This window comes from Hyposmocoma kahamanoa, unplaced genomic scaffold, assembly GCF_003589595.1.
Source record: "Hyposmocoma kahamanoa isolate Upper Pololo Valley unplaced genomic scaffold, ASM358959v1 76, whole genome shotgun sequence".
Classification (NCBI taxonomy): domain Eukaryota; kingdom Metazoa; phylum Arthropoda; class Insecta; order Lepidoptera; family Cosmopterigidae; genus Hyposmocoma; species Hyposmocoma kahamanoa.
The window spans coordinates 427,542-442,372 of NW_020653900.1; the positions used below are offsets into that span (position 1 = coordinate 427,542).

The following is a 14,831-nucleotide window of genomic DNA, read 5'->3' on the forward strand; positions in this document are numbered from 1 at the left end:
AACCGGAATCTTGTTATAGAAGCGTATACATTGCCCCTTAAATGATTTTTTGTCTTTGGGAAGACGACTATCAAGAAAAGCTAGTTTATTTTTATTCCTCGTATTAATGTTATGTCTGTCACTATTTTTCATAAAGAAATTACTATTCCTTTTAACATAAATTATATTTTCATAAATGTACTGTGAGGCTAGTGTAAGAATGTTAATTTCCTTAAACTTATCTCTCAAAGATACTTTGGGGCCCAGATTGTAAATTGCCCTAACTGAACGTTTCTGCAGGACAAAGATTCTATTGATATCGGCGCCATTACCCCAAAGCAAAATGCCGTATGTCATTAGACTGTGAAAGTAGCTGAAGTAAACCAATCTAGCGGTTCCGACGTCTGAAAGTTTCCTTATTTTTTTAATCGCGTACACTGCATAGCTGAGCCGTTTTGTCAACTTCCTTGTATGGGGACCCCATTGCAATTTAGCATCTAACGTTATACCTAGAAATACAACTGTATCCACAAGATTCAATTTTTCGTTTCTAACTACAATGTTTGTAACCGTCTCTCTAACATTGGGTAATGTAAATTTCACACAATTTGTTTTTTTCTCATTAAGAAGTAGGTTATTAACAGCAAACCAATCAACTACTTTAGACATAGCATTGTTCACATCGTCGTAGGAACATTGGTGCCTTTTAACTTTAAATAATAAGGAAGTATCATCAGCAAACAATACTATCTCATGTTTTATACCCTCCATAAGGCTAGGTAAGTCATTAATATATACTAAAAACAAAAATGGGCCTAGAATTGAACCTTGAGGGACACTCATGCTAATTGCAGAATCTTCTCCCGATATTAAAAACAAACATAGTTCGACTTCAGACCTCCGACTATCACCGTAGCCGAACGGTTACCATGATGGTCTGCCAAACAAAAGCCCCTACTAAATGGCCTACATTTATTTCCCTCGTGAGTTTGGGTGTTATTTGTGGTTGTCTATGTGTGTGCCTGTAGCACCCGGGACACGGTGTTTCCGTAGTGCGAGACTATGAGTAGTGTGTTATGTACATTATCAGTTTCTCAGGGTGCGTCTGTACACGGCGCGCGGCAAGCGCGCACACAGACAAACCGCGCTGATACGTTTGTATGGAGTTACCATACTTGTTTTATATACTATGATATAAGTATATTGTATTTCAGATGTCTGTGAGACCGCGGGCGTCAACTTGCAAATTGCTACGCAAAAGCAACATTCACAACTTGCTCCACAAAGCCAAATTGAAATTGATTTAATAGGCATACGGGGCGTAATTTGTGGGATGACGACATCACAAATGGATAAATGGAGAAACAAATATTGTAATGATACAGGTAAGATTACACTACAAAAATTCAATGAAGCTATAGAAGGAGAAAATGTACCGAAAGCTATAGAACATATTGGAACTAATACTATTTTTTTGGATCTAAATAGCGAATACTTGTTTATTCAAACTAACCAACGTCATTAAAAATGGAAGTAAATTAATTTGCTACTCTGCGAGACAAGTAAACGTTAAATCGTACCAAATGGCTGCGCTTGTGTTGAATATCTTTTATCTTCTTCTGCATAAAATTAATAAAATAAATAACACAAGCGCAACTATAGTTACAGACATCACCACCAAAAATATACCCGCCGTATTTCGCCTCTCTACCATTTAGAAGCAGTAGAGCTCCTTGTGAAGGAGTTCGTCCTGGGTAGTACTGTCACACATTACTGTGTTTTGGTTTTTAAGGGTAAGGATGCTGGTGAAATTACAAGCACCTGGGACTTGTCAACTTATGTCTTAGGGTGACACAACTTATGTGTGGGTCGTAGGGCGCAGTGGCAGTGCTCTTTACATCTTTCTGATTTAAAGCTCTGAGTGGCACTGCCACTTTTATGAAAAGGCGTATAGCTTACCATCACTTGATATTATTAAAAAAAACCTCAAGGGCTGTTGAATGTTTCTTCGATCGAGTGTCGAATAATCAACAACTTTATTTATTTTATTAATTTATACTACGATGCTACGGCAAAATCTTCCGGGAAAATAAATTGCATGAAAAAATATTCAACGCAAGCGCAACTATTTTGCACGATTTAACCTTCACTGGGTCCGCGGAGTAGCAAATCAATTTACTTCCATTTCTATTAACATGGACTTCCGCTAAGTAACACCTGAATCTATTAATTACCTAAAACAACGTCAGCCGCGAAATGATGAGATGAAATATATAAAATAAATATAAAATGTCTAGGGATCAAGCTCGTTTTTCGATGAAGCCAATTACTGGAATTTAAAAAAATAACCACTGTTTTTTTGGTCAATTTCATAATTTATAAACAAGCAACTAAATACATAATTTAATAAATTTATGATATTTTTATTTCATAAGGTTAAAAAAAAGCCGTGAGAGAACAAAAAACCAACTGCGCGGTCGTAGACCGGAGCCCGCGTTGCCGCCGCAAAGCGACCGCGTGCATCTAACTGTCATGGCAAAATATGCTGTGTTCGTTTAGCTTTTACGTTTTAACTTAAATGAGCGTCCCGGACACGCGGGCGTGCTTGGCTTCAATTTGGTCTACGCGGCGGCCCGCGCGACGACCGGACGCGCGGTTGTATTATTCAAAGGAATTTAAATGTTGTTGCCTAGTAAATAGAATTCGCCATTAATGTAAAACTCGTGTAACTGGGCGCTCGTTATGCAACGATTGCATGATATACTTACTATTAACACTTTAAATTACATGCAGAAAAATTGTTACAGGATTTTTCACAAAACTTAAATACCAGAGTATTTGCATAGCGTTTAAAATACCGTCGGATATAATCAGCAAATTTTGTAAACCAAAACCAAGCAACAACCAAGTTAACAATTCTCAAAACAGCGCTATCCGGAATGGGGGAAGGTTGAAAATCTTGCTTTTACTAACTGTTCTGCTGCTCTTCAAGAAATAAAAGTTAGTAGCCAGAGGACAATCACACCATCGAGCAACACCGTGAGTAAACTTGCAAGCAAGCCAAGTACGCGGACTGGCGGCGGCACCGTTTTGCTTTTTCGTCGTGTTGGCCTATCCTCATTAGTGCCATTATGATATAATATTATTGGGTCAAGGAAAAAGTACGTGGCGTTTTTTCATTAACTTATTAACACATTTTTCTCATATTGTAATTAAACTATATATATGCTGTTTTGATCGATCACCTTTTGTCATTTTTCTGGTAAAACAATTATGACATCAGTGTAAGACTCTCTAGTCTGGGATTTCTGGGCGAAAAACTGAACCAAGTGATTTTCACAGGCCTCTTTTTGAAAGAAAGAAAGAAGAAAGAAAATACATTTATTTGTTTACCAAAATGACACCACAAAAGACAAAAGACAAAAAAAAGAGAAAACGGAACAAAACAGAACTAAAACAAAACAACGATCAAAACATTCAACTTAAAACATAAATAAATACTTAATTACGAAACAAAAACACAAACAAACACAAAACAAAAATGTATATACAAAAATTTGATAAAATTAAAATAGGAACTATTCACACAAATAATAAAAAGAATACTAAATATTGCGATACTTTGTGTGGTGCCAACCGCGGTAACAAAAGGGTCAAAAACTCAGTATTTGCTGGAAAACGCAACGCGTTCCCAGCACTGATTTTCAGTTAAGACCCTAAGTGAGATCACGGATCAACATATGCAAGCATACTTCGGTACTTGAATATAACATTTTGAAATCAGCTTCACACCGTTAAGAGTGTTCTATAGAGAGCGAAACAAATGGTATTAGGACGGGGCAAGGTCCGACAAGTAAGATGGATGCATCAAAACTTCCCAGTCAAGCTCTGTCAATTTTGCCAAATTATTAAAGACATGTGTGGTTTGGCATTGTCTTAATGGAAAATAACGCCTTTCCTGTTGGTCAACTCTGGCCGCTTTACTTCAATTGCGCACTTTAATCGTATCAGTGGTTGACAGTAGAGAGTGGAAGCAATGGTCTGACCAGGTTGGAGAAGCTCATAATGCACGATTCCCTTCCAGTGCCACCAAACACAAACCATTGCCTTGCGTGGCATCAATCCGGGTTTTGTCACCGTTTGTGCAGCTTCTTCCAGGTTGGAGAAGATTTTTTTTGCACATTATTGTCATGTGTCACCCACTTTTCATTACACGTTATCAATCTCTTCAAAAATGGCTCAGTCTCGTTTCAGCAGCGATTCGCAGATGTTAGTTCAGTTCATAAAATTTTTCACTGTTAATTCATGAGGTACCAAAATATCGAGCTTCTTTTTGGTATCCACCTTTATGCAAATGTCGTAAAACTTTTTTTTGGTCAATGTTTAGTTCTACAGCGATGTCATAAGATGAAATGTGGCCGGTCTTCTTAAATTGTTTGAGGAATTTCATCGAGTTTTTCAACAATTGGTTGACAAGAGCACGGCGCGTCTTTAGCACTGAAATATGCAGAACGAAAACGAACAAACCATTTCCGAGCTACTGATTTTGATAAAGCATTGTCACCATAAACACCGCAATTTTTTTCACAAGCCTGCGAAGCATTGCCGATTTGTTCAAAGTAATATTGTACAATATAGCGATTTTTTCTCAACATTAGCTCATTTTTAAAACGCCATTTCTTTACTTGTAATAATCTACAGACACTCACTTTTTAAACGCTGTATAATATAGCTTGATAGGATCAGTATTAATTAAGTTATACAATTCTAAAGTCTACTATTGGTAAAAAAGCCACGAACTTTTTCCTTGACCTTATATTAAGTTCCACAATGATTGTACCTTTTTTATATAAAAAAATCGACCTCAAAAATTCGCGGAATTACATTCTATTTGCCAAGTTTTATTGAAATCGGTTACCGGAAAGTCAACGAAACCGGATTCATTTCCTAGTTTGCCACCCTTAGAGGTGGAAAATTTTCTTCAAATTTAAATAGGACCAATAATGAGGTAACCCTCTTTCCAAGAAAAAAGAATCATCATAATCGGTTCACAAGTTATCGCGTACATACACACATACAAAAAAATACAGTCGAATTGAGAACCTCCTCTTTTTTGAAGTCGGTTAAAAACTGTGTAACAAGGCAAGTATGATAACTCCTTTGGTGAAATTACAGGCACACGGGACTTGTCAAGTAATGTCTCAAGGTGAGCGCAGTGGTAGTGCCCATCAGATCTTTGCGATTTAAAGCTTTGAATGGCACTGCAACTGTTATGGACAGGCGTGTCGCTTTCCAGCAGGCGCACGTCGTATTCGTCTCGTCTCTTGGTATCATAAAAAAACGTAGAAGCCACGCCGGTACAATTGTACGGAGTTAACATACTTGTCTTATAACCAGTGATCAGAATTGAGGGATTTCATTTACCTAAAGTATGAACGTTTTCTTAGTATGGACATACCCATTTCGTAATCATTGCATATAAAATTTCTTTTTTTTTTTTTAATGTTTATTTTCTAAACATTGCAGAATATAAGTTGTTTCATATTTATTTTTTAAATGGCTAAATATTTAAATACGTAAGTGCCTATAGAAACGCAGTTACAAACTATTTTTAACCGACTTCAAAAAAAGGAGGAGGTTCTCAATTCGACTGTTTTTTTTTGTACGTATGTTACGCGATAACTTCGGTGTTTGTGAACCGCTTTCCATGATTCTTTTTTGTTCGAAAGGGGGTACCTCCATAGTGGTCCCATTTAATTTTGAAGGAAATCATCCACCTCTAAGGATGGCTGTCCAAGCATGAAGATTCATTTTTATAAATAGCGCCTAAATATTATCATAAGGAGCAATTATTTTAATGGTTGATTTTGCTATTCTCCAATTCAAGGCGTTTTTCTCTCTCAATATACTTTGAGTAGTGAGAACCGATTTTTATTATCTCCTGTGTCAAGTCCCGTATAGTGGCGAACTAGGGGATGAATCCGGGTTTGCGCACTTTTCGGTAACCGATTTCAATAAAACTTGGTAATTATATGAATTCCACGCGCTTTTGAGGTCGTTTTTTTTAGTACTCTGTACTGAGATTATTTGAAACTATAATTTAATAGGAAATAATAATTTGTCGCCAACGTACTCAAATTTCAATAAATAATACATCATCATCATCCACAGCCTGATTTCGACCACTCCTGGGTATAAGCTACAGGCTTCTCGAAGTTTGTGCCATCCATCACGGTCCTGTGCTACCCACCCTGCAACAGGGCGCCTGACGCTTCTTTTGCCCATAGTCGGCCACCAATCAGAAACCGACGAATAATACGCATCCAATCGTTAGAAAATTTCAGCACAAAAAATGTATTAAATTATAAACTTAATTTCGTTGTTTCATCTGTTGTTATAGCAATTAATTATTTAAATAATCTTATATTGTATATTATTAAACTTTAAGTATAAAAATATACATATTATATACTTTTATTTTTACGTATTAAAATTGATAACAATTGAAACATTGTGTTTTATTATAGCCTTGACTATCTTTTCCATAAATCATTTATGTTATACCAAGGTTATGTTCGCTTAAAAAACTAAAAGTAGATAAATGATAAATTTAAAAACTTAACGTAAAAAACAAACAGTGTTCAATGTGTTCTTATCATGAAAAAGTCACGACTCAGCCTAATGCCAGTCAGTGTTGGGCAAAATTTAATTGTTCTGGCAATTAATTAATTGTCAATTGCGAAACAGCAATTAACGATTGATCAATTGTTAGTTGCGAGAACCGCAATCCCGTATATCTACAATTATCAAATTAATCAATTTTCAATCTTTTCAATGTTTGTGATTAACAATTAACAATGAAAACTGACAATTATGATAAGTTTATATGCATATGGGGGTGCGTTAGAGGTGTGTTAGGGGGTGGGTTCGGGGGTCGGTTAAGGGGTCGGTTGGGGGGTCGGTTGGGGGGGCGGTGGGGGGGCCGGTTGGGGGGCCGGTGGGGGGGCCGGTACTTCCGGTTTTAATTGTTAGTTTCAATTGTTTCTTAGAACTAAAAAAATCAATTCAATTGCAATTGATTTCAATTGAATTGATTTTTTAACGGAACCTATACTAAATCGTTAACTTGGAATAGACTGTAGGTTTTCCAATTTAGTCGACGACTTATATAAGTTATAAAGAAACTTTACCTGTTTTTCACTTGACTCAGCAACCAATTAGCGTCCACGTTTGTAGTAACAATGTATTGCGGATTAATCGCCCTGTCTTGTGATAAGTCCAAGGGAGAAAGGTCGAACACGCTTGAAGCTAGGCTGTTGAGTTCTACCACTAATGACGAGTGTCTGTGAACAAAGGATTTATTTATTTTTTCATCATAACTTGCTCGTAAATAGTATTATTACATGGTGGTTAACTAGACTATAATGCCCCAAATAAAACCCTCGGGCCTTTTTCTTCCCATTACAACCATGGTCGGTACGGACTTTTGTTTTTAATTTGTAGCACGACATACTTCCTTAGATAGGACAGATTCAAGTTTAAGCAAAGAGGTTTCTTAAGTTCAATATTAAAACATGGGCTTAAAATGTTAGCTAAACAGAAATTTAATTGCATTTCAACCACATACTACGTAAATGCTTATTATTAAAAATTTCTTACAATTGATTTTAATTATTTTCTGTATAATTTAACAAATTATTTTTTTACAGTCCATCATGGCTATTTGCGTCTTTGCTTTTTCAACATTTTAGTTCGAGTTGTATTATTTGCTGAAGATTAGCTAGCTGGCCATCTATTGATAAAAAAAAATATATACCAAAAAACCCAAAATCCATAATTGTTGTATTGTGAACCATATTTATTAATACAAGAAATAATCCTTGTATTTACTTCTTCGCAAATGTAATGAAAAACATTGTATGTAACACGGACGGTAAAAAATATAAAAACGCAAGTTCTTAAAGCCCTCAGCCTATTACTGATCACAGTACGTCGTTCCTGTTTTGAAGGGTAGGGATGCTAATGAAGTTCCAGGCAGACGAGACTTTGCAACTTATCTATCACGGGTGCAATGGTAGTGTCTATCAGATGTTTACGAATTAAGGCTTAAAACACTGAGTGGCATTGCAACTGTCATGGACAGGCGGGTAGCTTATCATCAGCCACACGTTCCACCCGTCACTTGATATTATAAAAAAAATAAGGTCGCCTGTTGTAGCTCTATTGTTCTTCTTTTGTTTATGTTGTGACGGTGTGACCTCCGTACATCGTCATCCCACCTTTTTGTATCGCCTCTCTCCATTCGTATCGTATTGTTTTCTTCTTCTACTCATATTTAAATTTAAAACTTTGAATTGTTCCATTTTACTTCGCATTCTGATTTTGTTTCGTTTCATCGTCACTCTCTACCCGATCGCGGTAGAGAACACATCAGATTCTTATATATTTGAACCGTTTACTATTTTACTGAAAAATCTCTTGTACAATACATATTCTAAGATCATAAAGATTGTTAAAACCTGAATAAATACTTTTATAACTGGATTTATTACCATTACCCTTTACCCTTTTGAACGCCCGAACGTTAAACTCACTAATCGAGATCTGCGGTCTACTGAACATTCCAAGCGGTACCAGAAGCGGCACACGCATGTGAAATGTGGATCTGCAAGCTACATTACAATCTACAGAAACCCACCAGCCGCCCTCTACAATCTCGTTATGTATTTGTTCTAGAGTGCAAACACACACATCGGTTTAAAATTGAGTAATATTGTACTTACCGAATATGAACTTTATCTCTTTGTAATAGCTCTAATGCGACTTGCAGGTCTTCTTTAGACAGCTGTACATGTATTTTCTCAACTGGCATCTCTTTTAGCATTTTGCATCTATCTACTGCTAATTTCGCAAATCTGTCAAAGAAAAATGTCACCTGTTTATAATAGCAAATACGAAAATACAGTGTGCCGGTATGAGTTACAACTTATATTACAATTTCTGTTACACGACTCAGGCAATCCCCGTTTCTGTCGAGATATATGTACATAGAACTTTTCTCAAATACTACAAGGAAATAATATACAATAGAATCAAGGAGAATGTATAATATAAAATGAACATACAAAAAGTTATACATTATTATACATTTTCATATAATTTTGTTTGCTCTTAGCTGGAAACAAGTTTTCCGTGTTATTTTCTCCTTGTTTTAAATTACGTAATTAATAACATTCCATTATTGTATTTTCGCTTCATCATCATCATATCAGTCGGAACGCGTCTATTGCTGAACATAGGCCTCCCCCAAAGATTTCCAGACTAGCCTGTCGGACGCGACGTGCGTCCATTTACGCGTATCTCAATAGAATTTATTTTCGCGAAGAATATATAAAAAATAGATATAACAAAAATGAACTTCAAGGTATCTAACAAGGCAATCTTTCGACACGTGTTTTTGATTATAGTGACGCCCTGTCAACCTTCAGGTTATGCGGGAAGGGCACTATAACCTCTGCAAGCACAGGAACCTTCCAAGTTCAGGTTCTGATCCCGGGTCAATCCGTGTAGAGGGTTGTCACAGATCGTCGTCACGGACTTCACTCGGTCCTCAAAAAATGCTAGTGCCTCGGGTGAGTCGCCCCGGTTGCCGTAAGTATATATATAGGCACCGGAGCTGTTGGCACGCTCACTTCCCGTTGTGCATTGCACGACTAAGAGTTGTCACTGCTAGCGTGAGACATACTCGTCAGGCAATACTTTACTTCACGGCCTATGCAATAATGTACAAGCGGTACTGATCGCAGTGGTCCCGCGCGACGGTAGGTATTAGTCCTTATAATTAACCCCTACGAGAACTACGAACACCTACAATTTTATTTTTTTACCTGCCAACTAAAAAATGAACGTTATGAGGAAACGATCAGGCGCAAACTGAATAACCTTTAATGTAAAAGTCCCTTTACCCAATAACAGAGTACATTCAAAGTACTATGTAAAGAATTAAATTACTATACTTATTAATAAATTTCACATTCACCGTCTTATTATACTTCAATTTACATTTATTACTTATTAAGCATCCATAATTACAGTTCCTGTATACAATAAACTTGACATTGTTAGTCTAATTCAATTATTTATTAGTTGTATTAATTACCTTGAAATGCATATATGCACTATTGTGTACTATGATTTACTATTATATAATTATTTGTCATTATTTTGTAAGCTGACGCTCACTTTTCGAAGAGTTGTGTAAAATTACATGTAATTGTATTTGTATGAAATTTGTAATGTTGAGAGAAAAAACTTCTTAGTTTACAAAAATAAGTTACTTAAAAAGCGGTCAAGGGAATAACATAGTGCATAAGTAACTTTTTTAAATACGTTTTTTCCAACCATATAACTTCTTAAAACAGAGTTAAAAGAACAAACACGCATTGCGATGAGAAATCAAGCAGGCTTAGTCACTTGGATGTTGCACACAATGAGCAAATATTAATTTAGATAATTAATTAAGATAGCTAAAAACGTACCTAGCGGTAATAAAAATTACTAGGCCAGGACGGGAAGTACATTGGTTTTTAATTTTTGTGGCATAATAAAAATCAAGATCTTTACGTGGTCATTGTTCAAAAGATAAGCGAAGATTTAGGACCGTGTTTGAAAAAAAATGTAACCTTATAGCAATATGGCCAAGTATTTTAACCGAGTTCAAAAAAAGGAGGAGGTTCTCGATTCGGCTGTATGTTTTTTTTTGTACGTATGTTACGCGATAAATTTATGAACCAATTTTCATGATTCTTTTTTGTTGGAAAGAGGGTACGTCCATAGTGGTCCCATTAATTTTGAAGAAAATCATCCACCTCTAAGAGTGGCTGTTCACGCATGAAGATTCATTTTTATAAATAATAATAATAATAGTAATAACACACACACTCAACATAGCCCCACACTAGGGAAACCCTGGTCGCGGGTGCCATGGACACACATATAGGCAACCACAAATTACACCCAAACTCACGAGAGAAACAAATGTAGGTCATACAAATATTTCTCCCGGCCCGGGAATCGAACCTGGGACCTCTGCGTGGCAGTCCGGGATGGTAACCGTTCGGCCACAGAGGCAGTTCGATAGCGTCTACATTTTATTATAAGGAGCAATTATTTTAATGGCTCATTTGGCTATTCTCCAATTCAAGGCGTTTTTCTCTCTCAATACACTTTGAGTAGTGAGAACCGATTTTTATTATCTCCTGCGTCAATTCTCGTTTGGTGCCGAACTAAGAAATGAATCCAGGTTTGCGCATTTTCCGGTAACCGATTTCAATAAAACTTGGTAATTATATGTAATTCCACGTACTTTTGAGGTCGATTTTGGGATAATAATGAATACCTCATGTGAAAAAGCGAGAAAAAGTAGTTTTTTGGGGAACTGAAAAAATAAATTAAAACAAAAATAACGTACAAAATAATTGGTATATAATATATGTTGGTCATAAATAACGAATACAATTTTGTGATGTTTGGCCACCAAACGGTGTATATATATTTTATACTTTGTTTTTTTATGGAGCCTAGTTTAGTCAATCGTGTTTCCGGCCTCGTAGTTCACTACCAGTATCTTCTGTTTTCATTATCAATTTAAAAAAGAAGTTGAATTTGTATTTTTTAACGTCGAAACACCAATTTTTCGTGTGGTCGAAGTACGTCAAAAAGTATATTGGATCTAATTTCGCCTTAATTAAAAATAATCTGGGATGATCCATGTGACACTTCATAAAAATCTACAAGATACTTGTAGATTTAACCTTGTAACAACGTACACCAATTTACGTATTTCATAAATCATTCATAAGCCTCGTTTTTAAATAAATAGCTTTTGTTTAAGAACACACTTGTTTACGTTAAACTAAGGTAAAAATAACACGAAGTCAATGTTTATTGGTGAGATATAAGCGGATAATCTTTTGTCCAAAATTCATAATTTTTTTACGACTACGTGTAAAGGTTGCTAGAGATGAAGTATGTATATCGATAAAAAGTTTTCGACAATTTCATGAAAAAATGTATAGTGCGTGTATTCATTCTTAAAGTATGAATTTTAATCATAGGCAATGAATTGATACGCCTGTGTATTACTTTTTTGAAACCTATGAGTTAACGATATGATGAATGTATTTAGAAATTTACTAAAATATCAATTGAGTATTCATTTCAATTATAGTTGTGTTCCATACCTTCAATATAATAAAAAACACTTCACATATCTATATATCGTTCAGAATACGACAGAAAAATAAAACTATAAGAGAGAACCATTGACCTACCAACAAAGAACCTTTGCTTGAAAAATCAAATACACTAAAAATCTATCGACTTTACTTCATCCCTATGACAAACGTCAAATGAAGGGTCACGGGGATGATCCTGGTTTGTTTAGTATAGCAGGAACGGTTTTGACAATTTTTCCAGGAAACATATTGGCACCGGAAGGCATTAAGTGTTACACTTTGCTACATGACTCAAATAGGTTATACAGACTTGAGTCATTGCAGAGCTTTAAGACATTTCTATTTAATTATGTTTAACAAACACTTTAGATCATCTTAATGTTTGGCACATGTTATAGGTTGACCATGAAGTATATTTTTACGATTTCTACAGTTTGATGAAATACGTCAATCTACTGTGGAGAAATGTCGCCGAAGGCATTACTGTCTTTATCCTCAGCTTTAGGCAATTCACAAGTGTCTTTTGAGAGTGTTAACATATTAATATTAACATCCATAAATATTACAATCAAAATATATTTAAGGAAATATAATTTAAGAATAATACAAACTTTTTTCATAACAAACTAATAATGACAAAGAGTCTGTTGTTGATAGTCGTCGTAGCATTAAGGGGCAACGTATGCGATATTATAATTAATGTTAAAATTTCGAAAAAAAATCAATTTCGAGGTTAAATTTTTCGTGAAACAAAACCTTTATACATCTTCTGCAAACCTAGTAGACGTACGATAGGTGGACAATGTTCGATTTTAAAAGCTAGAATAGATCGCGCTACGACAAAAAAGTCGGTTACGACAAAAATGTCAATTACGACAAATATCCCGGTTACGACAATGCCAGTTACGACAAAAAAGTAATTACCTGACGGCCAGAGCTGGTTCTAGCTTGCCGATAATTCTGCAAATGAGGAAGACGAGAGCACCAGATTGACTCTCGTGGCAGAGTGAAAGGATCTTGTACGTGTTCAGTGCGAATTCGTCCTGGAACAAGTGGAATACTGAATACAGCGTGTATTTTTTATGCTTCGCGATATTTAGATGTCATGACATGTACTGTCAAAAGCACGTCAAAGCTTGACTCTTTGGAGTTTGACATGAGATTTGTCAAGTTAAGTCTCAAGGTAACGGGCGCAGTGGCAGTGCCCCTCAGATCTTTGAGAGTTAAAGCTCTGAGTGGCACTCTGAGAGCCACAAGATTGTAAAGATTGTTTCTTGAAATAAAAACATTTTGATTTTTTGACTTGATTTTGACGAAGTCCGATCGAAAAAATACGAATATCGCTTGTACACCTAGAGATAAAAATTATCTCTGTGACATTTCGGACCGCCATTTCTCGGATTCGGAACAGGGGGTCTACTCTCGATCTCCGTCCGACATCCGTCCGAAACAATTACTGTCAAATAAGTAATATTCGACAAAATTAAAAGACAAGTATCCAGTATGAAGCTTCATTCGCATCACGCGTCTGTTCATTTGGTCAAGTATTGCTTGTTTGGCAGTAATTGTTTCGGACGGATGTCGGACGGAGATCGAGAATAGACCCCCTGATACGAATCGCACGTAGTGCGTAAACGCTCTAATTTTAAGACCTCATGTACAATATGAAGATAATAAATATGTTGAGTACAAAGTTTATAATTAATAATAATAATAAAGCAAACACACAACACCCCCCTCGCGGGGCTAGCACTGGGGTAACCCTACGTCGCGGGGGCCATGGACACACACATAGATAACCACAAATTACACCCAAACTCACGAGAGAAATAAATGTAGGCCATAGAAATATTTCTCCCGGCCCGAGAATCGAGTCTGGGACCTCTGCGTGACAGTTCGGCAACGTTCGCCACAGAGGCAGTTAAAAAAATTATTTGAGTTGAACATAGCGGTCACGTTAGGAAGTCTTCAAACCTTTTGCCAAAATCCTCAAAATATTACCTTAAGACAGCTCTGACATCTAGCGGCGACAGCCTGTAACAGCAGTCCTGACGCCCCCGCAGTTTGCTGTACTTTGTTGACCAAACTTTGCACTATAGGCTCTCTGTATTGACTGACTAAAATATGCACTCTGTTGACTAGTAACCAGGTAAGATGGACAACTTCTGACAGACCGTTTTCCACCTGCAAATAAACAATAATATGTTCCAAATGGCCATACCAAGTGTTGTGCCCTCCTTATCATAACTAACGTAATCGTTTTAACGAAATGAAGTTTTTTAACATATATCGGATCGGATGATCGCATCAGCGAACAACCCCCTACAAGCGGTTTTCATATCTTATTAATTTGTTTTATTGATTTTGACTTTCATAATGGACTGATACCTTCTTACTCTGTGACTCGGTTTAATAAGCAGATTCTTTGATTAAGTGCTTATCGACAATTTGGCGAGTATGCTATGCAAATTGTGAGACTGTTGAAAAATATTATTAATAACTTTATGCACGAGCCCTATATTTACTACTGTAACGATTTTAAACGCCCATTTACCCTTGTACTTCTGTCATATATCTTTGTCATTTATATGGAGTAGTGCGAAAGAGAGCAACATA

The 14,831-nt window shown here is 36.2% G+C and overlaps 1 protein-coding gene across 1 annotated transcript in view; it reads right to left on the reverse strand.

Moving 5' to 3' along the window:
• The window catches only part of LOC113232577 (huntingtin), a 77,372-nt gene that overhangs the window by 28,497 nt on the left and 34,044 nt on the right, over positions 1-14,831 (reverse strand). Inside the window, exons 29-32 of the mRNA XM_026467344.1 lie at positions 14,217-14,399; positions 13,140-13,258; positions 8,763-8,894; positions 7,170-7,322 (exon numbers count right to left, since the gene is read on the reverse strand). Of these exons, the coding sequence (XP_026323129.1) occupies positions 7,170-7,322; positions 8,763-8,894; positions 13,140-13,258; positions 14,217-14,399 (587 nt within the window). The remainder of the gene's footprint in view (positions 1-7,169; positions 7,323-8,762; positions 8,895-13,139; positions 13,259-14,216; positions 14,400-14,831) is intronic.